The sequence below is a fragment of the Vipera berus genome (genome assembly GCF_964194415.1).
Source record: "Vipera berus genome assembly, chromosome: 5".
NCBI classification, from domain to species: domain Eukaryota; kingdom Metazoa; phylum Chordata; class Lepidosauria; order Squamata; family Viperidae; genus Vipera; species Vipera berus.
In genome coordinates this window covers 27,625,276-27,649,756 of record NC_138207.1, presented here as the reverse complement: position 1 = coordinate 27,649,756, position 24,481 = coordinate 27,625,276, and the positions used below count along the sequence as shown (strand labels likewise).

General features: G+C 37.6%; 2 protein-coding genes across 3 annotated transcripts in view; one reads left to right on the top strand and one right to left on the bottom strand.

Annotated features, from left to right (window-relative positions):
• Positions 1–152: 152 nt before the first annotated feature.
• GYG1 (glycogenin 1) lies at positions 153–24,353 on the top strand. 2 transcript variants are annotated; one of them, XM_081329069.1, is made up of 7 exons: positions 153–227; positions 7,007–7,137; positions 9,189–9,363; positions 10,091–10,253; positions 16,004–16,130; positions 19,894–20,113; positions 22,037–24,353. In XM_081329069.1, exons 2-7 carry the CDS (start codon positions 7,133–7,135, stop codon positions 22,220–22,222), a joined length of 876 nt encoding a protein of 291 aa, XP_081185195.1. In that variant the 5' UTR covers positions 153–227; positions 7,007–7,132; the 3' UTR covers positions 22,223–24,353. The 2 variants fall into 2 exon arrangements, with proteins under 2 accessions (XP_081185195.1, XP_081185194.1); XM_081329068.1 differs by having other exon boundaries at positions 163–227; positions 7,002–7,137.
• Positions 23,600–24,481, bottom strand: part of HLTF (helicase like transcription factor) — a 33,427-nt gene continuing 32,545 nt past the window's right edge. Inside the window, exon 24 of the mRNA XM_081329067.1 lies at positions 23,600–24,481. Within this exon, the coding sequence (XP_081185193.1) occupies positions 24,338–24,481 (144 nt within the window). The 3' untranslated portion in view covers positions 23,600–24,337.

Below are 24,481 nucleotides of genomic sequence, written 5' to 3'. Positions count from 1 at the left end.
CTCGCCAGACCGCGGCCTTCCCAAGTACACCGCAGGCGTGAGTACGTTTCCCCCCTCCCACCCCGGCAAAGGAGGCATTCCCTTTTTGGCCCATTCTGGAGGCTCCGCCCCTTCTGCCGGACTCCGCCTGCCCTATATAAGAGGTGGAGCTCCGGAAAGGGAGCGAGTGTCTGGAAGGGGGGTGTTGGTGAGGTCGGGCTGTAAGGCTGAGAGCGGCACCATGGCAGGTAAGCCCGAATGACGCTTTCCCCCACCCACCCACCCCCGGAAGGAGGCTGGCGGCGAGTCCTTTCCCCGCCGGTTTGGTCAGCAGTTGCGGAGAGCGGGTCATGCATCCGCCCGAGTTTCCTCTCCGGGTTTTTTCTCCGCCCAGTTCGCCCCGGGTCCAGCGTTATCTTCTAAGCCAGGGGTCGGCAACCTCGGCTCTTTTATGACTCGTGGACTTCAACTCCCAGAATTCCTGAGCCAGCATAGCTGGCTCAGGAATTCTGGGAGTTGAAGTCCACGAGTCATAAAAGAGCCGAGGTTGCCGACCCCTGTTCTAAGCCAAGTGACTGACAAGCCAGAGCAGCTGCGGCACTTCCTCGTTCCCGGCGCTGCTGGTCCTGCGAAGGAAACGAAAGCGGTGCTCGCTGGGCCAGGCGGCTTGCGGCAACGCTCGTCCTCGGGAGACCTCGGGCTGCCCTGTATTACACATGGCGGCTCCTATTTTTAGGCTGGCGCGTGAGCCTTTTCCGGGGGGGGGGGGGTTGTAGCGTGCAGGTAGTGCAAGTCAGCGTCCGCCCTCTTTCTTTTGGGGTCTTCAGAGCAATGTCTGGGGCACGTGCGGGTGACAGCCATTGGCGGCCAGATGGGAAATCTAACTCTTGTAATTTGTACATGCTGCGCGGCACATACGCAATGTTTCCTTGGGTATCTTCTGTTAAAGCGGCAGCCTTGTTTTGTATCGCTCGTGCAAATCCGGAGGGCGCAGACAGACCGTTCTATGGGGTTGGTCGATGATGTGTCAGTTTTTTTTTCTTTTTTATCTATGGGCCGATAAAAAAACATTACCTAATTGGATAGAAGAGGCACCATGTAAATGAGATTACATGTTTGAAATTTATAAATCTGCTCTATGATAGAATTTGCCAGTTAGCTGTGTTTCTTGTCTGGAGCTGCCGATACCGCAACCTCTGTAGATTCCTATTCTAGTAGTCCGAGGGATCGTGGGGAGACACACTCCTTAATGTCATCAGGTCCTCTGTCTTCTTTGCATTTTCATAAATTTAAAAGTAAGATGAAGTATTGCAAGCAGAACTCCAGAACATCTCAATCAGCTGCATAAACCTTTTAAAGAAATAATTTCGGTGGCTATCCACCTGTTCCCCAAAAATGAGGATGGTAAATAAGGACCATTCTGGCAAATCTTATATTCTGACGACATAATCAGAATATAAATTTTTAAATTTGATACTTTAACACAATCACTAACTCAATGTAGTACAATACCAATTGGAGGGATCCTGAGCCTATTTTCAAAATGTGAAGTATGCCTATAGTCCATACATTCTGGGAACCTTACCACAGAACCATGGTGTTATTCTTAATAATACACTTAAACCTGTGGCCTGTTCACTTTCAAGCTGATACACAACTGGGTTGCTGTGGAGCCCTAAGAACTGAATGAGAAGTAGGAATCTACTGTTGCAAATTATTCAGAAGAACTTTCTTCCATCCAGCCATAATGCCAGCTGCACAGGTTATGTAGATGAGAATAACGTATTCCCAAAGGTTTAAGGACTACTCACTGTGGCACTTGGGGTTTCTTTCCACCAAGTGTCATCCTTTCATTTTTGTTTTTGTGAGTGTTCTCCAAAAGCTTAGCCTTTATTGACTATGCTATCTTGTTAGGGAGAAACACAATTCAAAACCTTGGGTAGGTATGCCTGTAATATCACATAGTATGCTAAATGTTTGCATGTAAATTTGTTCTGCCATAAGTAGCTCTACTTTGAGAGTTTAGCCTGTTGATCACTGCAGTCTGTTAAGATTCTTACCTAATAACTATCATAAGCATTCACTAAGTGAAGGCCTAGGCATTTCTCATTTTAATTAATTTCATGAATGAGGCCTTGCCTTCTGCATTCATCCATTCTTAATATCAACCCTAACATCCCCTTCCCCCCCCCCAATCCAATTCAGCTCTGGTATGCTTCTTTGCATAAATAACTTGGTTTCAAGCATGTGTGCTATCTTGTGCTGAGTCAGGATATATTATAGTCTATCTGATCTTGTATTGTGTGCTTTGGGAAGTAGACCTTATAAAAACAATTGCAATGCTCTCTTCATTATTGCTGCCCAATCCATTTAACTCCAGGTGTCAGGGATTAAACATTTTTGAAGCACTTGTTCATTTTCTAAATTGCAACATAATCTTAGGTAAAAAGGTAAAGGTTCCCCCGCACATGTGTGCTAGTCGTTTCCGACTCTAGGGGCCGGTGCTCATCTCCGTTTCATAGCCGAAGAGCCAGCGTTTGTCCGAGGACGTCTCCGTGGTCATGTGGCCGGCATGACTAGACGCCAAAGGCGCACGGAACGCTGTTACCTTCCCACCGTAGTGGTCCCTATTTTTCTACTTGCATTTTTACGTGCTTTCGAACTGCTAGGTGGGCAGAAGCTGGGACGAGTAACAGGCGCTCACTCTGTTACGCGGCACTTGGGATTCGACCCGCCAAACTGCCGACCTTCTGATCGACAAGCTCAGCGTCCTAACCCACTGAGCCACCGCGTCCCTTAACATAATCTTAAGGGTGCTTTATTAAAAAAAAATCACCTTGAGCTTCTGATGACTTCATGGACATGGACATGTAGTTTTCCTAGTATAGTAGCCTTGTCATTGCCTTCTTGCAAGTTGTGTTGTGGTTTAACCTACAGGCATAAAATTACCCAGTGGTCTTCCATCCAAATACTAATCAAGTCTGACCCTCCTTTACAGACAAGGTCAGCCAAGTGCTGCACCTGCTGAAAAAAGGGTGTCATGAAACATTGTACATGGCTATTATCTGCCCCTCTAGAGGTTAGTGTGATGGAATGTACACTAAGAGAAGGAATTGGGGAAGGGAGGGAGATCTCAGCAGGAGCACTGCAGTTTCCCAAGGAGGATCCAGAACATGCCAATGAGAAGCCCAAAATAAGAGTCTGAGCAGTCCAGGAGGTTTGGGGAGGGAGGAAAAGGTTCAAAGTAGCCACACCCTAGAATTTCTTAGAATGTATCTATTATGTTACGCCATTATAGTTTAGCCTGGTGTGATGCTGTCTATTAGGTGTGAGCAAATAAAGTATTGGACTAGCTTGGATTTAACTGTGTCATCTTTGGGCTTGGGCCTGACAACTAGTGGTAAAAGGCACAAGCAATTGTAATGGCCAATGTTAGATAGCCTTGAGTTTAAGCTAAATTACCGGTATGTTTTCTCTTGATTTTTCCAAAATGTGTGTGGATATAGCAATAAATGGAAATTGGACTTAAAACCTATTATTGTGGTAGTGTTATAATAAAGTGGTGTAAGTAATGCACACTCTTGGGTAATATTCTTATATTTATATTGATACATTTGCCTTAAACCACTCATCACATCTTCCCAAAGAAGAAAGTGGTTTTACTAATAACCTTTGGGGTAAAAGAACAGTTTTAGAAATATTAAATTGGAAAAATATTTTGGATTATGTGTACAGTAATTAGGTGCACAATAATAATTAGTCTGATAGTACATCAGGTTTAGTATATATTCAGAAATATAAGAGTTTGCTAGATTATATCAGATTTTCTGACTGTTATCTATTGTAAATTTATGTATGCTGATAAATCCTAAGCACTTGAGCCCCCAATTTATGCCAGCACATTTCATAAAATGTGTATTCTATTAAATTTTCTTCAAAAATATATTAGTGATCTCAGTTGTATTGCATTGCTGTATTAGTTTGTTATTTCAATATAATTATACATAATCCATACTGATCCTATAGAGTAATACTGATTTAGCCAAAATGTGGCATTAATATAACAACCATCTTTATTCAGTATCTTATGTTTATACAAATTTATTAATATATATTAATAAAATCAATATTTTCTATATGGTAAAGTTGTTAGATTGTTTCTGGAGTCTTTGCTTTTGTTCTTGTTCTTATGTTGGTCCTCAATAAAAGATTGATTCTACAAAATCATTTAATAAACATTTATACAATTGCATGAAGTTCTTGAGCAGCATTGGTCTTGAATAACTAAGAAAAATATTGAAGACTAAACATTACCAATTTGGAATTTACATTCAATTTATCTTTCTTAAGTAAGAGCAAATAACATTTATTTGTGTTTTGTCTCACCTTTATAAGGAACACAAGGCAGCAAATATATAATATTTCTTCCTCCTATTTTCCCCACAACAATAACCCTTTGAGGTAGGTTGGGCTGAGAGAGAGTGATTGGCCCAAGGTCACACAGCCAGCTTTCATGCCTAAAGAAGAAGTAGAACTCAGAGTTTCCTGCTTTCTAGGCCAACACCTTAACCATTGCATCAGACTGGCTGTTCATCCTTTCCTAAATGATAATTACAGGCTACAAGTGCCAGTTTATCACACTTTAACTTTCAGCAGCAAGGAGTACATATCCATTGGCAAATTTAGCATTGGCTTAATTAGAACATTGTCCAGACTCTAATAACACAAATTCTAGCTAGGTTTTCAGGTTGAAAGGACAAGACGTTCATATGCAACTAATAATAACACTGAATCAGCTAGTTTGAGCCTCTCATCTATATTTCAGTTGCTAGCTACTGGTAGAGCAGAAATATCTCTGAGTTAAGCTGCCTACATTCCTCTGAATAATAATTTCCAGATGTCATATGGCTTGCTTACCAGGTAGAAGGCTTTGTAAGGCTTTGTCTCAAATAGATTAGCTGTTCATAAAGAAGATGTAGTACTGAGACATGTAAAAAGTATTTTTTTTGCCTTACCACCACTGCATCATCTTCAAATGTTTTCTTTTTAGCCAACAGAGCAATTGATTAAGGAAGCTTATAATGTGAAAAATATATATTTACACTCCAAACCCAGTCCTGGGCACACAACCACTACAATTGGATGGGCGAGGTGGTTGTGTAAATATATTCAAGTAATGAATAAGGAATTAAAATACACTATTGAGTTTATCAGCCTGCTTACGATAGACATCTCAGGACACATACTCAGAGATGATCAAAGAACCAGTTCTGATATTCCATTGCAAAATTGGATACATATAAACATGTGGACATTGCCTAAGGAGGGCATTGTAGTAGACTAGGCTGGTCTGCTGTAACCTGCCTGTAAACTTTTAGGTAATGGTTCCATGGGGGAGAAATTAAGGAATTTGTAGAAACTTTATTTTAGTACTACATGGATGGGAAGGCCTGCGCCATTTGTACTGCGACCCACTAAGTTGAATCTCATTCAAGAGTAGCGAACAATGCATTTACCGGTAATTAGAAATCCATTTGGTGTGTATAGTTTAAACTTGTGACAGCCAGTGTATCTTGCACAATTTGAATTGCTAAACAGATTTCCTAATAATTTCACTGACATAGAAGTTTCCCTTTTCCAGATGATGCGAAGCTTGATAGTTTCAGCTCCACAAAAGTATAACTCTACAAAGGGAACAATGTATCCCAGTAATGTGTAGGGAGGATGTCCCTTTGAATGTTTTCTGTTCAAGGTTATGTATTTTATTGTTTACTCCTACATTAGTCCAGTAAGGCAGGAAAGAAAAGTGTTCTTTGTTAGGATTAAATTACTATGACGTTTGGTCCTATCTTACAGGTAGGACTTTACAATATGGATGTTTTAACACTATTGGTTAGATAATTGTATATATCAACTGCATCAAGATATGCATGAGTTTTGATTTCTTTATTTTTAAAAATTATATATTTAATGAACATATTTTACATAACCGGAGGACTCTGGCCAGTTTACAAAATTAAAAATCCACAGTACAGTATAGTACCCCACCCCACTCCACCCTGCAGTGGCAACAATCAAACCAGATGCTTGATTGGCTGGTCCGCCCACTGACAGAACCATGTCTTCAAGGCCTTTCAGAAAAGTATCACAGAGGTTTATTATTTTTGAGGTAATAACATTCCATAGAGAAGGCTGTATTTCTTGGTTGCAATAGATGTACTTCTCTATGGGACCTGCAATTAATATTAGTTAAACATTGCAGATGGCAGTAATTATCAACCCCAGCTGTATTGCCAAAGCCAGAAGTGGGTGGGAGAATGCCAGGTTACCTTCCTCTTCCCTAATATAGTACATTCCTAAACTGATCAGCGAAAGGCTTCTTTGAAGCCCACAGAAAGGCAATATTTTACTTTGTGATCCCTCAAAAATTGTTTTATTTACTTGTCATATAGCCACTCATCTTGCAATCAAGTGTCTCATGCTGTTTAGATATATAGGTAGTCCTTGACTTACGACTGTTACCAAGCATTCGAAGATGACCTGAGGAAAAAAAAATTATGACTTGTACACAGATTTATGACTATAGTACCACTACTGCAGTCATGCGATCACAATTCAGCCCTTGGCAACCGCTCATATTTACAACTGGTTGCAGCAACCTATGGTCATGTGATCACAATTTGCATTCTTTTTTGTCAATGGGGGACTGGATTCACTTAATGGCTGCATTATTTGCTTAACAGCCATGTTATTCACTTAAATGTCCAAGGTGATTTATTTAAGCACTGTAAAAATTGTCGTAAAATTGGGTCTGATGCAACTTATGACAGGAACCATCCCAGTTGTGATTGTAAGTCAAGGTCTATTGGTATAAGTACAGTAATTCTTTTTAGCCTAAAACATAAATCCTATCTTTCTGGAACTACTGCCAGATTAAAATGGAGTGATGGGTCCTAAGAATGCACTATGGGCAGTGACAGGTCTTTTCTATATTAATGAAATGTATATCTCTTTTCCTTAAGACCAGTCTTTTGTGACACTAGCCACAAATGATTCCTATGTCAAAGGAGCACTTGTCCTAGGATCATCACTACGGAATTACAGAACGACAAGGAAGTTGACAGTATTGATCACTCCCCATGTATCTGATGCAATGAGGTGAGTTGCTTGATGCGTTATGGTCATCCAGCCCCAGTGAAAAAGTGCACCTGAAGGTCAAGTGGGTGCTTGGTTAAAAATAAATTAAAAATAAATGCAGCTGGGTGAACTTTCCCTTAAGAGTATAGCTCATCCATTTTTGTTAAGATGAATCATATGCAGAAATAATGTGAATAGTTATTTCATAGTTTAATATTTTCTGTTTCGCTTAATGGAACAAGCAGTGTTTTACAGTTCCCATTGAAAAAAATTAATCAGCATTTTATTTGTAAAGTAATAAACCTGAACCTGCCTGGAACTATTATTTCTTTCTAGCCATCATTAAGTAGTGAATTAACGTGTATATTGATAGCTTTTTCTCTCCTGGCTCTTAATTTCTACATTCATTGGAAATTGCCCTTGAAGGCCCTTTGACTTTAGGGTTGTCTAGAGACTGTGGGGTAAAGAGAAGGGTCTTGGGCTGGATGAAGAGCAGACAAGTTGATTCTATGCAAACAACAAAGATGCTGACACTGGGGCTTTAACATCTTCCCTGAACACAGTTGAAAGATTTTTGCTTCATAAGAACGGATGTTGAAAATAATGCAGGACCAAGATTTTAGCAACTGGGGGTGTTTATAAAGATGAGACATTAGACTACTTACTCTTAGTGTAAACAAGAAAGACAAGTATATATATGGATAACTAAGATAGTGTTAGTGTGTTAGCAGATTTAATTAGTCATAGTTTTTTCTTAACTTAAGGCTAATTTAAGTTGTAGCCTGAATTCTAAATGTTTTCCTAAGGATATGAGAAACTTCACTACATTTTTCAGCTTGCTCAAATATTTGTGTAATGAGATTTGTGGCTTGCTGTGCTAAATCTTTAGCAGTTGTATCAAATGCTATGAAAGATCTCTATTTTTGATGGAGGGCAGGGTGTTTAAATTTGTTTAAAGTTTTACATAAATTGAACTTTTACAGAGAACTTACTCTTCTCTCCCAGTCTAAATAAATGTGGTAAAAATGCCTTCAATTCCAGGAGAAATGTTAAAGGCAAAAATTATGCCAGAATTTTCATAATTAAGCATCTTCAGCATGTGTTTCATGGGCAGTTGGACAAAAGTGGTCTATCTAGCTATAAAGGAAGCAACAGTGATCTGTTGGGAAGTGACAGTAAGTCTTTTACCTCCTAGGGTAAAACTGGTAGAGAGGAAGTACTTCAGTATTGCCAGTTGTCCAGGACTTCTGCTTTTGTGTTGAGTAACAGAAAAGAGAGCAGTAGTATGAAAGGTCTCTGTACCACGTACTATTACATTGTTAGGGCTTTTTAGACCCCTAAATTTAGACCCCTAAAGAGGTGATTTAATAATTAAATATTTTAGACTTAAAACTTCAAAACACTATTATTCTTGTTTAGTGTAAACTCGGCTAACTAGAAATTTCAATTTCAAAATAAGATGAATTTTGTTGGTATAATTTAGAACCACTGCCACTGTTTCCTGTTCCTGTTCTGTGGTTACATCTCTATTCTGGAACTCGGTTTATCTGGATTTTTTTTTCTTTTTTCAGTACACCCCTTTTCCATTTTTGCAAATCCTGAATGGTTAGTTATTGTTAATATTTTTGAGAGTTTTCAAACCTTATCAGTTTTCTCTGGGTATGTTCTGCAACCCTAGTATATTCGTGGCTACTGCCCAGAGGTCATCCCATAAATGCTAAAAACTCCATAATTCTTTAGTTTAAAATAGCCAGTTGACTTATCAAGAGTGTAGGTCTTTCTGACCCATCTATTTGTGTAGCTCTGAGAGCCTGTCAGTGCAACTAATCTACCACCTTTCAAGTGCATTATCTCAAGTCTACATTCCTGTACACTTTAAGTTTGAAATATACTAGAGGGGATAAACAGTTGCTGTCAGGAGAATCTATTTCAAGCAAATTCCTATAGGCTCTTGCAGAAATATGATATAGAAGTCTGCGTTCTCACAGGTTCTAGGCATAGTGTAGACAGTTATTGGATGAGTGTGAGTGGCATTGAGTATTGATGTAAACCATGACCATTCCTTTCAATAGGACAGTCTTAGAAAAGGTCTTCGATGAAGTGAAGCTGGTGGATGTTTTGGACAGCGGTGATTCAGCCCATCTTGCACTATTGAAAAGGCCTGAACTTGGTGTTACTTTGACAAAACTCCACTGTTGGGAACTAACACAGTATTCAAAGTGTGTGTTTATGGATGCCGATACAATGGTATGTCTTTCTTGCTGCTGATAATCCTTTTTAGTAATTTATATGCCACATAGTGAGTCAATGAGATGCTTTTGATTTGCCCCTCTTCAGACATATGTGGTATTAATTTATAGAATACTTATTCCATTGTCATGAATCAACATCTTTTAAAGTACAACCTATAGCTTATATATAAAACTTCTTGAATTCCTCATACCTTACAAAATTGACTACATATATCCATCATACATGTACCATAGCATTGTTTTCTTTTTATATATTTTTACTACTATTATCCATTTACTCTGTCCTACGCTAAATAAATAGACATATGTAGAAACTGCATACTTTGCTACAGTAAATATGGTTTCATCCATTGCATTAAAAGCATCTACTTTTTATGCATCTAATTGTCCTGTTGATAAATAGGCAGTGTTTTAAGGAAAAAGTCAGACTGCACCAGAATTTTGGGGTAGTGCTAGATATAGAAATATATCCATTATGTAAAATACCTGGTCTCTTTTCTTTGCCATATAGACAGGATTCTTCAGAACAACTTTAAACTGGGGAAGGAAAATGGGGCATGGATTGTGAATTGAAATGCATTCAATTAACTTAGTTTCCAGAAAAAAAATATCAACATTAATAGGTCTAAACAATGTAATAACAATGTATCTTAGAGGAAATTACCATTTCTTTTGCTGGTGAATAATACACTTGTACCTGCAAATCATATCTTTCCTACTAGGTCTTGTCAAACATTGATGAACTTTTTGAAAGAGAAGAACTTTCTGCAGCCCCAGATCCAGGCTGGCCTGACTGTTTCAATTCAGGAGTTTTCGTCTATAGGCCTTCCATTGAAACATTCAATCAACTGTTACAACTTGCCACAGAGAAAGGCAGCTTTGATGGTACGTATCTCATTTTATCTGGGTGATAGGAAAATCTTTTATTTAAAGTCTGGGTATATGTTAAATCAGATTATTCAAAACAAATCTGCAGCAAATGTGTAATGCTTGTAGAATGGTGTACTTCTGAAGCTTTCAGTAGATGGGATTTTATTTCAATGGACCTGAATGTATGAAACATTAATAAGATTTCCTAAAAGTGGAGTAAAAAGGAAGTGGACAATCTGCCAATAAATCCAGCTGTGTGTATATGATTACAATAGGAATTTCAAATAGATAGTCTTTCGACAGATCAAGAGTCATTACCTAATGGCATATTGAATAGGGCAGTGTGTTCTGCTTCTTCTAGAAAAACAACAGACCATTGTTATATTTCAAGCCATAATACATGATTAGATAAATGCATAATGAACCACAACATCCATTTGGCAAAAATATCAATGCACACTGCTACTGACCTTTCTTAAAAGAAGACCTGATAAGAACATTCGTAGCATCAGAGTTTAAAGAGGCCATTTAAGTCATCAAGACTGGTTCCCGCATCTTTGCAGAAACCTCTTTGCTTCTAGCCACTGCTTGAGTACAACTTTGCAAAGGGAAGCTTTCAGCTGCATCTCCAAGTAATTAGATCAGTTATCTTGCCGGTTGTCCTATCAGTCAGAATTTGTTTTCTTGTACCTTAAGTCCATCAATTACCGGTATATATCCTCACTTTAGAATAAAAGAGTAGCTAAGGTGTATGCTATAGCACCATAGTAGTTGTCTCCACTTTCCAGAAATGTTCCAAGCAGTCCTGAAGTGTTTCCAATTTCAAACAACCTTAATTTCATTTCTGAACACTTCCAAAATGATTGCAATGGGATTGGAGTATTTTCAGTGAGGTCAAACTAGGGCATTTCAAACTTAAGACATTTTGAATTTGGAACATTTTCCAAAGAACAGGTTTCAATTTTCCATGCAAGACTCCTTAAAAAGTTGCTACACTTGGTGTGGTTTGTCTGTCTTTCAAGTACAGATATCTAGCACTCAAGGAAAGAAGGCTACTTACCATTTTTGCCATAGCAGGTTGGCATATTTACCATTGAAAGCAAAGGCTTTGAAACTTCTAAGAGTATCATAACACATGCTGAAGTAGTTAAAAGCAACAAAAATAAAAATAGTGGCTTTTAAAAAGACAGTTTCTCTCTCCCCACCCCACCCCCTCCCTTGAATTCCAAAGAAGATTGGCCTAGTTCACGAGAAAAGACTCGCTTATGTAACAGTACTTTACTTGATCCTTTGCAGAAGTCATGGCCAGCTAGAATCTAGAAGAAAATCATTGCAGATAGTAAATGAGAATGTACTGTAATATTTTGGCCTGTTTTTCTATTTGTTTCTATAACCCCCTGCGTGAAGGAGAATGATTTTTTTGGGCTTTTAATCTCCACAGTTAGGCCACAATCTTTTACATGCAGAAAGCAAGAGCATAACGTGGAAAAAGCTACAGTAGTCTTTCCTTAGTGTTGTTTCTATTATAATTCCCATCACCCTTGACCATATTGTTTGCGGCTGATGAGAATAGTAGGTACAGATTGCAGGAAGTTAATTTGTACAGTATTGGCTCAAGGGACACTTAGCTTGATTCTCTTGGCAGAGAATTGGGAAACTGTTTCTCTGTTGTAAGCTACCTGGAGTTACCGGTAGGCGAGAATAGTGGCAAATGAATTTAATAAATAAATAAACGCTATTTTTCTGAGTAAGAGGTAATAAAAATAGCAACATTTATAATATTTATAATAAAATACAAGTTAAAAATTGAATAAAATCCAGTTTGATCTGGTGGTCAAGGCACCAGGCTAGAAACCAAGAGTCTGAGTTCTAGTCCTGTCTTAGGCATGAAGGCCAGCTGAGTTACTTTGGGCCAATCATTCACTCTCAGCCCAACCACCCCCAGAGGGTGGCCTTGTGGGGAAAATAGGAGGAGGAAGGAGTATTAGATAAGTTAGCCATCTTGAATTAATTATAAGTATAATAAAAGCAGGATAAAAAATCTAAAAACAGACCTTTTTCAGTGAAACACAGGCTAATATAGTTCCCATCTTCAAAAAAAGGAAAAAAATAATGGATCCAGGAAACTACAGACCTATCAATACCTGGGAAGATTCTGAAAAAGATAAGCAATGAATCTGCAAACACCTAGAGGCAAACAAAGTCATAACCAAAAGCCAACATGGGTTTGTCAAAAACAGATCATGCCAGACAAATCTTATTGCATTTTTAACAATGTGACAAAATTAGTGGACCAGTGAAATGCTGTGGATCTAACTTACTTGGATTTCAGTAAGGCATTTGATAAAGTAGAACACTATCTATTGCTTGATAAGATAGAAAAATGTGAGTTAGACAGCATCACCATAGATGGATTCATAATTGCTGACCAACTGTAGTCCTTAATGGAACTGTATCTACATTGAGGGAAGTATGCAGTAGGGGTCTTAGGCCCAGTACTCTTCAATAACTTCATCAATGATTTAGATGAGCAGATAGAAGAAGAACGCATCAAATTTGCAGATGACACTAAGCTGGCAGGAATAGCCAACACTCCAGATAGGATCAAGATACAGAAGTATCTGAACAGTCTTGAACATTGGGCCCTATCTAAAAAATGAAATTCAATGGTGAAAAAAGTAAGGTTCCACATTTAGGTAAGAAAAAATAAATGGTATAGAATAGGTGGCTCAATAATAGTAACTGATCTTGGAGTCCTAGTGGACAATCACTTAAATATGAGCCTGCAGTGCACTGCAGCTGCCAAAAAACCCACACAGTACTAGGCTTCATTGATGGTTAGAATCAAGATCACGTGCATCATTTTATAATGCCTTTGTAAGACCACACTTGGAATATTGCATCCAGTTTTGGTCACACAATATAAAAAATATTTTTTTTTATTTTAATTCCATTTATATCCCGCCCTTCTCCGAAGACTCAGGGCGGCTTACAAGCTTAGCAGTTGAGACTGTAGAAAGAGTGCATAGAAGAGCAACTATGAGTAGCGAACCAGAAGCTAAAAAATATGAAGAACAGTTGCAGGAATCAGGTATGTCTAATCTAGTGAAAAGAAGGACTAGGGGTGATATGACAGCAGTTTTCAAATATTTGAGGGGCTGCCACAAAGAAGAGTGGGTCAACCTATTCTCCCAAGCATCTGAAGGCAAAACAAAAAGTAATGGAAATTAATCAAAAAGAGAACTAACCTAGGACTAAGCAGAAATTTCTGAGAGCGCAATTAATCAGTGGAACTGGTTGTATCCAGAAGTTGAGCGTACTCCAACACTGGAGGTTATTAAGAAGAGAGAGGACAGCCATTTATCTGAAATAGTATAGTGTTTCCTGCTTAAGCAGGGTGTTGGACCTCCAAGGTCCCTACTAACTCTGTCATTCTGGATTCTGACCCTATGTATTTTTTCTGTATTTTGGAAATGATTCATAAATAGTCCATGAGACATAGGGTTGTTATCTTGTAGAACAGGATCTTGCTTTATTGCTTGCATTGCTATAATTGCTCCTAATGTGAAAATGCCTTCTGGGTGAAGTGTCTGTGCTGAAAATTATGTGGAAGATGTTTTTTAGAGGAACTATACTGAATTGTAAAAGGAGATGAAAACATTGCATAGATGTATAATGTATGGGCATATTTTTGATATTATTCACACTTGTATTGTTGTATTCCCTCTGCTAAAATATGCGTGAAAATTAGGTTACATTACTGCAGACAGTATCACAGGAAAATTCTTCCCTCCCCTCCTCCCTTAAGAATAGCCACATTTTAAAGCTTCATTCATGTGAACTAAACCTGCTGCTTTCTAACTTTAGGAGTGCTTGTGTTAGTTGATAGAAGCTAACAGAAATTTCCAAAGAAGCTGTTTGGGTTGTCTAAATTTTGTTGCTTTTCAGTAAATTTATTTGTGCCTCTTTTAGCATGGGAGTGCAAAATAAGATGGAAAACAAAAGTCCACATATGAAATAGCAAGAGTTATTTAGGACTCTACTTTTGTGCTACTTTTTGTCATTTAAAAGTTAAGTCTTAAGTCCTACTCTTGGTTTTTTTATATGGCTTAATTAATGAGTATTGGCACTAGTTAAACTGGCAAAGATACTAGATGGCTTACATTAACAATTAAGATTGCATGGTTCCTGTCTCAAGCAAAACACAGATAGAAGTCTTGTGTTCCCTCTGATTATATTATCTTAATATTGCCTTCCTTGGCTATGCCTTAATAAGTTTATTTTGAAATTTATCCCAGAATGCAAGCATGTTGAATTTCACTTAAAATCTTACCAAGGGGTGTGTTTTGGCAGTAGCCATGGTACACTGAGAACAAATTTCAGACAACAACTCTGCTGTGGGAAATTGAAACAGAGATGTTGTTTCCTTAGAAATATGTTAATTGTTTGGGTCTTTTCCATTCTATGTTCAATATGCCCTGAATCTTAAATTGGTACAGCAACTAGAATTGCCAAACTTGAAATTACAAATACTGTAACTTCAGATGCACTCAGAACTGCTATTGTAATGTGTTCCATCTGTATGCTTAGGACTGTGGAAAGAATATTCCTTATCTTACTCTGACTTGTAAAATGAATCTCTTTACGATTTAGAAAATGAATGAGATAACTCTTTATTTTAAAGCTAGAAATTATATAAATCAAGTGTACCAGCTTTCAAATGTGAATCATATTTGATCTTGACTCTCTGATAAAGCCAACCAAAACCTACCATAGTCTGCTAAGTTTTGGTGTGTCTGTAGCAGCACAGCCTTTAATCCTTACTGAACAAATAACTTTGCAAAGTATTTAAGTTAAAAGTCCCCACTCTTAATTTTTGTAGATCAATCCAAGGAATTAGGTTGCTTCTAAAATGCTGTTGTCATTCTGTTGCTAACTATTCTGTTTGCTAAGCTGAACTAGGCAACATAAACAGTTCCTTGGCCCAAATGATTGTTACTTGACATCTGTTGCCTCACAAAATAATTTTAACGAATGTAGATTGATATATGTAACCCGAACTGGGCTCCCTGAAGCTAGTATTCCAAATAAGATGCCAAGAGCTTGGAAGCCTTAAATGTTAATTCATGATGAGTCATGGATGCTTGCAGAAAAAATCAGTGCATGGATGATTACATTCTTCATTGAGAAAAAAACCTGATAAATAGATGTGATCAATAAAGACAAAAAAACACTCATCAGAAAGGTTCAGTTGTAACCATTTACATCACTATTGGGCATATTCATAACTTCTAATAGTTCTTTTAGAACTAAGCAAATTTTTTAAAATAATAACTTTTATTTGCAAAAGTAGGTATACACATTGTAAAGCAATTTTTAAACTCATTTCCACCAGCAAAAACTTTGGTATGAAAAAAGATTCATATTTCTGAAATAATGAGATGACTTATCTTCACTTAATCAATTATGGATGTTTGGAAAGCTGTCTTGTTCATTACCAAAACAGGATTTTAAATTGCATTAATTAACTTGTTAAATTTTGTTCAACAAAACTACCAAAGTAATATTTCAGATGAGACACGCACATTTCTGACTTTCTGGATTCATTTTATGTATAGCATGTCAAGAATATTTGAAAATGATTTTTAAAGTCTTTTTAAACCATTGCTTTTTTTTTTACTCATCTCTCTCTCTCTCTCTCTCTCTCTCTCTCTCTCTCTCTCTCTCTCTCTCTCTCTCTCTCTCTTCCTTCCTCCCTCCCTCAGGTGGGGACCAGGGACTGTTGAACACATTCTTCAGCAGTTGGGCAACTACAGATATTAGCAAGCATCTCCCATTTATTTATAACTTAAGTAGTATTTCTATTTACTCCTACCTCCCAGCATTTAAAGCGTAAGTAGATGATTATGCATGCAGACAAAGTAGGCTGAACTATTAAATATGTATGATTTGATATTCATTCTGTGCTTCCAGACTCAAATAGTGTGAGAGGAATTATGCTATTTGCTCTTGATGGCAAGGCAAAGACCCCACAGCTAAAATGCGAATAAAACAATTTATAGTGAGTCTTATAATAAGTGACACTCATCTGTATCCAACTTTAGTTGGTTTCAGGGTTTTTTTCAGAATGAATAATATGAATTAGATGGTTATATTAAAATCACAAGGGACGCGGTGGCTCAGTGGGTTAGGACGCTGAGCTTGTCGACCAGATGGTCGGCAGTTTGGTGGGTCAAATCCCGAGTGCCGCGTAACAGAGTGAGCGCCTGTTACTCATCCCAGCTTCTGCCAACCTAGCAGTTTGAAAGCACGTAAAAATGCAAGTAGAAAAATAGGGACCACTACGGTGGGAAGCGTTCCGTGCGCCTTTGGCATCTAGTCATGCCGGCCACATGACCACAGAGATGTCCTCGGACAAGCGCTGGCTCTATGGCTTTGAAATGGAGATGAGCACCGGCCTCTAGAGTTGGAAACAACTAGCACGCATGTGCGGGGGAACCTTTACCTTTACCTATTAAAATCACACTAATGTTATGGTATCACTCCTTTGTTTCATCTCAGCAGAATAAGCCAGCAAATTTAAAAGGACTATTAGTTACCTATCACCACAGAGTGGTTACCTGTGAATGAACCGCACTGAAGTTATATGAATTCACAGATGACTATTCAAAGAACTGCAGTTATAGATAAGAAATCAGCTCTTTACCGTATTGTCAATGATTCACATAAGAAAGGCTAGCAAGCTTTTAAGCTGGAGGAAGACCAGCACAACTTCAGTAATGCAGAGTCCAAGAGGAAGACTGCTTGTGCAGCAAGTGTAGATCAGAAGATAACATGGCTGTTTAGCCAATAATTTGGCTAATACATTTGTTCCCAGAGACGCTTGTCTGATATGGGCATTTATAGAAGTTGAATAAATACATAAATTGTGATTTATGAAATGCTGAAGGGAAAGACCACACCCTTTAAAAGGTCATTGGAATACAAGTGTTTATTTAAGCAAAACTATCCTAAATTGTAAAAGACAAAAGCATGATGGCCATGTAAAGAATGAACCCATGTTTCAACGGCTCTAAAAGCTGGGAGAATGTAGGCAAGATATCTTGACCAAATGCAAGATCAAGATTGATTTTGGAACATTGACCTTGGCAAATGTTTACGTAACTGAGAAGAAAATCAAGAAGGCGTGCCAAACTGAAGTAAAGTGGAATTGTCTCACAGTAGCATATGGAAGAAAGAATAGTTCTGTGGATGAGATAGTGACATTTAATCTGTTGTGTGAGCAGATTAACAGTCTTAGAAGAAAGTATTGTAGCAGAAAGGTTGCTTAACTCTATGTTTTGGGGAGTTATTCCAGAAGTAGCTAGTGAGATTGTGAAAGATTACTGCTAAGGACCTATGATCTATCCTAAAAAGACAAAAAGTAAAACTGGCTGAAAGCAATGATATCTTTCAAAAGTACAATGGACATAAGAGCTTCAGAGTGCTGAAAAGGAAGGAGTGAATTTCAGGTATTCAGATGTAAAAGATGTTTTGGAAGAATAAATCTTTAGGAAGGCTTGCCTAGAATTCCCCATCGTGGATAATTCTCTTGCCTGAAGAGTTGATGAAGACTGGACAGTACTGATGGAAGCCCAACATGGACCTGGTTAAAAATGGCCATTATATAGAAGAACTCAGTGCATCTGAATTATGAAGGCATTGGGATTTCAGTTTAGGAATGTTAGGTTGCAGGGTAACTCTCTTAGAAGGTTTAATAGGCAAATTTGGACCTGTAAAGGTCAAATTTGCTGCTGCTGATCATAAATAGGTGTTGGTGGATTTTCTGGAGCTGATGGATTTGATCAATTTACTAAAAAAATGAAGAAATCAAGAGACAGTTCCTGGGAAATAGTAGAGGGCTAGGAAGAAGATATATAGTTTTATAAGGTCAGAAACCCCAGAATGTATATGCCTATTTAAGAAGAGAAGCTTGCTTCTATACTGATTTCACTTATGAAAAGGGGCCCTTAAGACCAAAAGTCAAATGCTATTTTTGTCCCATGTTTTAGGTGAAACCTTTAAAACATGCTTTTTTAATCTTTGGATTTCAATGGCACAATGTCAGGGTGCTCTTGGTGCCATAAAATGGAGACTATGGCAATGTCTTACTTTCTTCTCTGAAGCAACCTACCTTGGTAGCATGTTCATTTCTGAAGTATTCATGTTTTGTATTAAACTCTGTTAATTCCTGGCATTACGTTGTCTTACATCTCAGGGAAAGCCAAATAAATCTCTTTAAATTCTGCCCCTTACAAGATCCAGAAGTAAGTGTGCAGTAGGAACAAGTCTCTAGGCAACATTGAATGATGATGAGTTTATAGAACAGCTGACATCATCACTGTTTTCATTGATTAAGGTTCAACTGTGTCTTATGATCTGAGCGTCAGGTTAAAATTAGAGCCCTTATTTTGGGATCTTCATGCAAACTGGAATGAATACATTGTACTCAGTGGCTGGTGGAAAGTGTCTGGCTTGGTGAATGGAATTGTGATGTAATTATGATTGCAAGCAGCTCCTCTTACATGAAGTGTTCTACAAAGAATCCTACATTCAGGTTTGCACTACATGGAGTCCTTCAGTTCCATTCTTATAGCTCTTGGTGGCATTCTGGCCATGATTGGTGAAATTTTACAGCATGGGTTTCTTCCACTTGAAGTAGGGAACAAAGTGCAAATGAAATATAAGCTCATAAATAGGTGTATCATAGTTAAAAAAAATAAAAATCTGACCAGATTCCTTCTCAGTCCTACCCAAATTTTAAGCATGGCCATGCCTGATACCAAGCATGCCATTAGAGCAGGATAATCAACTGTGCCAAATGCAGAATAAGCTTAAATTTTGTTATGGTCACACTGAATGCTTTTTGAAAATGAAGAATGTATTTAACAGATATAGGTGTGAACTCAAAATTTAAAACAAAATATTTTTGTACAGGAAAAAAGATGGAGTGTTGAACAGATAGTCAATGAACAATGCTAGAATAATTATTAATTTATTAAATAGCACACCAAATCAACTTGTTTTTCACATACAATATTTAAGACATCTTGTAGAACTGGTTTTCTTTCATGTTCAATTTCAAACACTCCTTGTTCTATTATGCTGTCTATCAAATTAAAAGAACTCGGGATCCAAATTTTCTAATATAAATAAATGAGGAAGGGGCAATGTCTAAAGTATGGTAGATAATTGCTAGGCATTTGGTTGTAAAAAAATAAGTATATATGTATCAATAGTAATTCACAATATCAGGCTAGCAAAACTCAGGATGGAATTTCTGATCCCTTCTCAGGGATGAACTTTTAGTGATCTTCAGTTTGTAGCTTCTTACTGTTCACTGACAAAAACAAGTTGAATTAATTATGCAAATTGATGTAACAATTATTTCACTGCAGTCTTCATCATCACCAGTTCTGGCTGTGGTAAAGCCAGTAAAGGTGTTTTTCTGATAGACATAAGAATTCAGATCCATACAGAATATTGAACTGAATTGTATTTAACTTTAAAAAAAAACATAAGCAATTATTCTTTCAGTTATATATAAAGGATATCCACTCCTATATTAGGTGCTGTGACTTTACCCACATATAAAGGTGACCTCTTATTTTGACAGGTTTGGGATGAATGCTAAAGTTGTGCACTTTCTGGGCAGAGTGAAACCATGGAATTATACATATGACTCCAAAGCAAAAAGTGTCAAAGAAGACGCTCAAGATCCCACAATGATTCATCCAGAGTTCCTCAATATGTGGTGGGACACTTTTGTCACAAATATCTTACCATTATTACAGCAGCATGGTGTAATCAAAGATACAGCTACTGGTGTAAAAGCGGTATGTTTCATAAATGGACATTCTCTACTTCAATGTGGGATGTAGAAAAGATTTCTTTTTTGGCTTGGAATTGAGTTGGTTTGAAGGCAGCATGTTTGCTACAAAAATAGCTTGCAACTGTGCATTAGCTAGTGAGCTGACCTCATAAGTATTGCAACATTTTGTCTGCTCCCCATAAATGCAGCATATTGATCTGCTTATTAGAATACCAAATAATAGTTGAGGTTCTAGACTGTTCTTAAGGGGCTATGGGGTAGCCAAAACAAACATGGGCAGGCCTGCATTTATGTCTTTAGTACTAACCAGATAATTAAAATGGGTGTTTTTGGAGAATGGGAACATAAGAAGTCTTTATCCTACAACAGAGTTTAAGCAAGAATGTAGATTATAGACTACAGAGATCTATAAATTTACAATCCCTTATCTCCTGAATCTCTCCATTTTAGTCAAATCATGTTTCCCTATCATCCTAAATATAGTTAGCAGTGACTGCATGTCCCTAAAATCTATTTTCTCAGAGCTCATAGGAAATGTTATAGAGCAAAAAAATAATGCAAGCAGATATTTTTCTTATCCTGATCATCCATTCATATAAGGTTGTATCTTCCAATATGAATGTATATTCAGTGCTAGAATATGATGAAAAGAGTGCCAAATCAATTTTCAAGGCACTTCAGGACAGGAATTACATACATTAAAATAGGGTCAAATGTTTTGTGCAAGTTCAGACTCATCGAAACCAGTGGTATTCTGCACTCCCCACCACCATCTTTTGGACAGTACCCCAGGTAGCATGGCTGAATTCTTATTTTCACCCAATAGAACTTAGAAGTCTATAAGGAATCTGAATGGGATTGATATGAATATCACTTTTTTTACAATGGATTTGCACACCGTAAATCTATGTAGCTGGTTTGAAGAATTTCCTTAAAGCATTCATGATTCCTCTACATTTCTTCACAGGTTAGGCATGTCTTAAGACTTAGAGCACTGTTAAATTCCAGCAGACATCATTTAATTCTTGCATCTTGAAAGCAACTTTCAATGACTCAGTTCTATTAATTTTCATTAAAATGTTGATTCAGTTTGGAATATGGACTTAGGCCAGGGGTAGGCAACCTCGGCTCTTTTATGACTCATGGACTTCAACTCCCAGAAATTCTGGGAGTTGAAGTCCATGAGTCATAAAAGAGCCGAGGTTGCCTACCCCTGACTTAGGCCTTTCAGAGCTTCATATACTGCACTATGCTTGGCATCAAGTTATTTGTCTTAAGAGAAAATGTTTAGAAAATTGCAGTCGGTAACCAGACCATGGAGATGCCTGCAGGGGCACATCTGCTCTCCACTGCAAACTGTTGTCTGATAAATTGAGGGTGAATGAAGGACCAATTGTCTTAAAATTTGTTTCAACAGCCTTACAATAGTACACCTACAAAATTGTGGGTTTTTTTACTGATGTTTTTACATATCTTGCCAGTTAAAATAACTTGGTTCTGCCTTCTCATGCATGCAGACTAGTAATGCGACATTGATTACTTGGGCTTGATATACAGAACACAATAATTAAATACTTAGCCCTGTGACTAAACATACTGATCGATTCTTGAGCTGTGCTTTCTGTTGTCTGTATTTCAACTTTCTAATGAACTATTTGCAGCTGTCGGGCTTGGTCTATACACTGGCTTTCTCTTGTGGCTTCTGTAGAGAGGTATGAAGAACTTAAACATAACTACCTGTCTGCTATTTCATTGACCCAGATACTCTTTTTATTTATGTGTTCTTAGCTCTTTAAATTGCATTAATGGTGCTTGCTGTTTTGCATGGGATCTCATGTTTTCTTACCTTCTGCTTGGTTGCTTTATGCTTACACCTTTTTGTAGTATATAATTGTGCTTCTCCCACTTATTTTTCATTTCTTTTTAGGAAGAGGTAACAGAGGCAGTGTCCCACCTGTCACTTTCAGCAGCAGCAATGCCACATTTGCCACCATCACCACCAGCTATGTCCTCAGAAGAACGTAAAGAAAGATGGGAGCAAGGCCAGGCTGACTACATGGGAGCAGACAGCTTTGACAACATCAAGAAAAAACTTGACACCTACCTCCAGTAAAAGCACTTGTATTTGCTCCCCCAAATAGCAATACAAGGACTTGTTTCAGAGCTGTAGCAACTAGAAAAGTCAGCTAGGGTCAGTTAAGTTTGCCAGCAGCATTGCCACTGCTCAACTGAAGGCTTTTGGTAATACTGCAGGTAAGAACTGAGCAAAAGCTGTTTGTATGAATTCTTGTGCCAATCATGTGTCCAGCAGTCAAGATCTTTTTCTTTTGCTCAAAAACCTATGAATAAGCCTGCAAAGAATTTGAAAACAGGACACTGGCCTGGCCTGAAACATACTACTTAGAAGACTGTGCATTACCTCTCCTTCCTTTCACACACATGCACACCAATATGTTCTGCTTGCTACAATAAAATAATGGCTAGAGATTCAGGCAGCTATAATGGAAGAGCCTTACAATACTAGCATACGTATATGCAACTTGGTAACTGTAAAGTTACCTTTTTGCCAGTTCCAGTCATTTCTGACCAGATTTCTATGCACAAAACTACAGCATGGCAAATTCTTTTGTTCAGTTCTCTATATGACTGAGACAAGTAAATCTGTGAACTGTAATGGCATTCAAAGTACAAAATAAAAACATCATTGAAAGTTGTCAACCCATCAAATGGCAATAAAACCTGTGACCCTCTGAAGTCTGTTACTTAGCATTTGTAGTCTGTGTCTTCAACACTCTTCAAATCAATCCCACTGAGGATTTTCTTAAAAGTTGATCTGGAGTAAGTCTGCTTTCTATTTAAATGTTTGTGTTCTACTTAAAAGCAGCTGTGTTAAAGGCCACAGAAGATGTCTACATTAATTGAAAGCTCATCAGGGTGGCACTTCTGAGATGGGAAGGAAATAAGAGGAGTGTGTGATGCTGTCATAAGATGGTGTCAGAAATTCTGACTTTACAGGCTGGGCATTTCTACATCCAAAAAACCACAGCCAAAAACTTTTTAAGCATACCCACTTTAACTTCAAGGCACTTTAACAATCCTTAGTAAATTATTATCCTAAGGAATTAGATGAACAATACTTCTGAATGGCTAAAATATCATTCCAGGGATTATGAGTTAAGTGAGATGGTGCCTATTCAGTCAAGTCACTGCAGTTAGTGTCCATAGATGGGCCCTTTTCTCCTTGGAAATTTTCTACACCAGCTGGGATCTTGAAGTGTCAGACTTTTCAAATGTGTGGAGAAAATCCAGAGATGGAAGGAAACTTCTGTCTTCCAACATTAATCCTATACACATGAAAGGTGGCATGCAGGGAATTTTAAATATTTCTGAACTCTAGTAAAATCCCTCCAATTTCAAAAGCTTTAATAATCCATAAATCTAACACTTATGGCCAGAATTAACAAAAAAGCATCTAGTCAGCAACCCAAAGTCTTGATAAAAATTTTATTTGCCCAGAAATCAAACTAGAAATATACAATAGTTTTATACTACTACTAACAGCAGAAAAACAGTTCAAATGATTCCTTATTGTTCAATAAACAGAAACCAAATGCAGGCATAAAGGATGTTTAGGGGCCTGTACCTAAGTCTGAGTTCAGTTGAACACATTTTGAATCCCTTTTCAGATGTTTCTACTAACTTGGAAAAACATGAGGCAAAACCAACAGGAATGCCACTGCTGGCATATGCACTTTTCTTCATTTCCCCCCAATATGCATTATTTGTAAGCCTTTTTCTATTCAGTTGCTAATATATAGTCAATACAAGACATAATACACAGTAACATTAAACTCCAGTGTGTAAAGCTTCAGAAGTTACAAGTTAACTTGCAACAGATATAGATATAATCCAAGCAACAAAATTTACATCTCAGGTGCTTATATCAAAAACTCAAAAACATCATTTAACAATATACCGTATATATTCAACTCTAATGAAGCTTTGCTCTTAGTATAGAAACTGAACATTTAGACTTGAGTTTACTACACTAAAGTTTGTTACTACTCTGGACCATTTGCCCAGTATGAGTATGTTTACTAATGATTCCTCATTTGCTGTTTGGGGAAAAAACCCTTGCAGTTATTAGAAATATTATTTTCAGCATTATGTTGTCTAAACATGTAACATCAACTTATTTTTAAAGCTGAATTTGTTGCAATATTTTAAATTACATATCCATAAGAGTCCTGATTTCGTTCATTTTTGCTTCACCAGTAGGAGGTTTTTTGGTTCCAAAGGCTCCAGCTGCAAGTTCTCTCTTCTTGTTCTGGATTTTAAGCATATTTTCTTCTACAGAATTCTTCACAATGAA

Bases quoted from the DNA above. Each gene is read 5' to 3' on its own strand.
- GYG1 (XM_081329068.1), top strand. The intron at 7,138-9,188 runs GTGAGTTGCTTG...TCCTTTCAATAG, and splicing joins CATGTATCTGATGCAATGAG to GACAGTCTTAGAAAAGGTCT. The intron at 16,131-19,893 runs GTAAGTAGATGA...TTATTTTGACAG, and splicing joins TACCTCCCAGCATTTAAAGC to GTTTGGGATGAATGCTAAAG.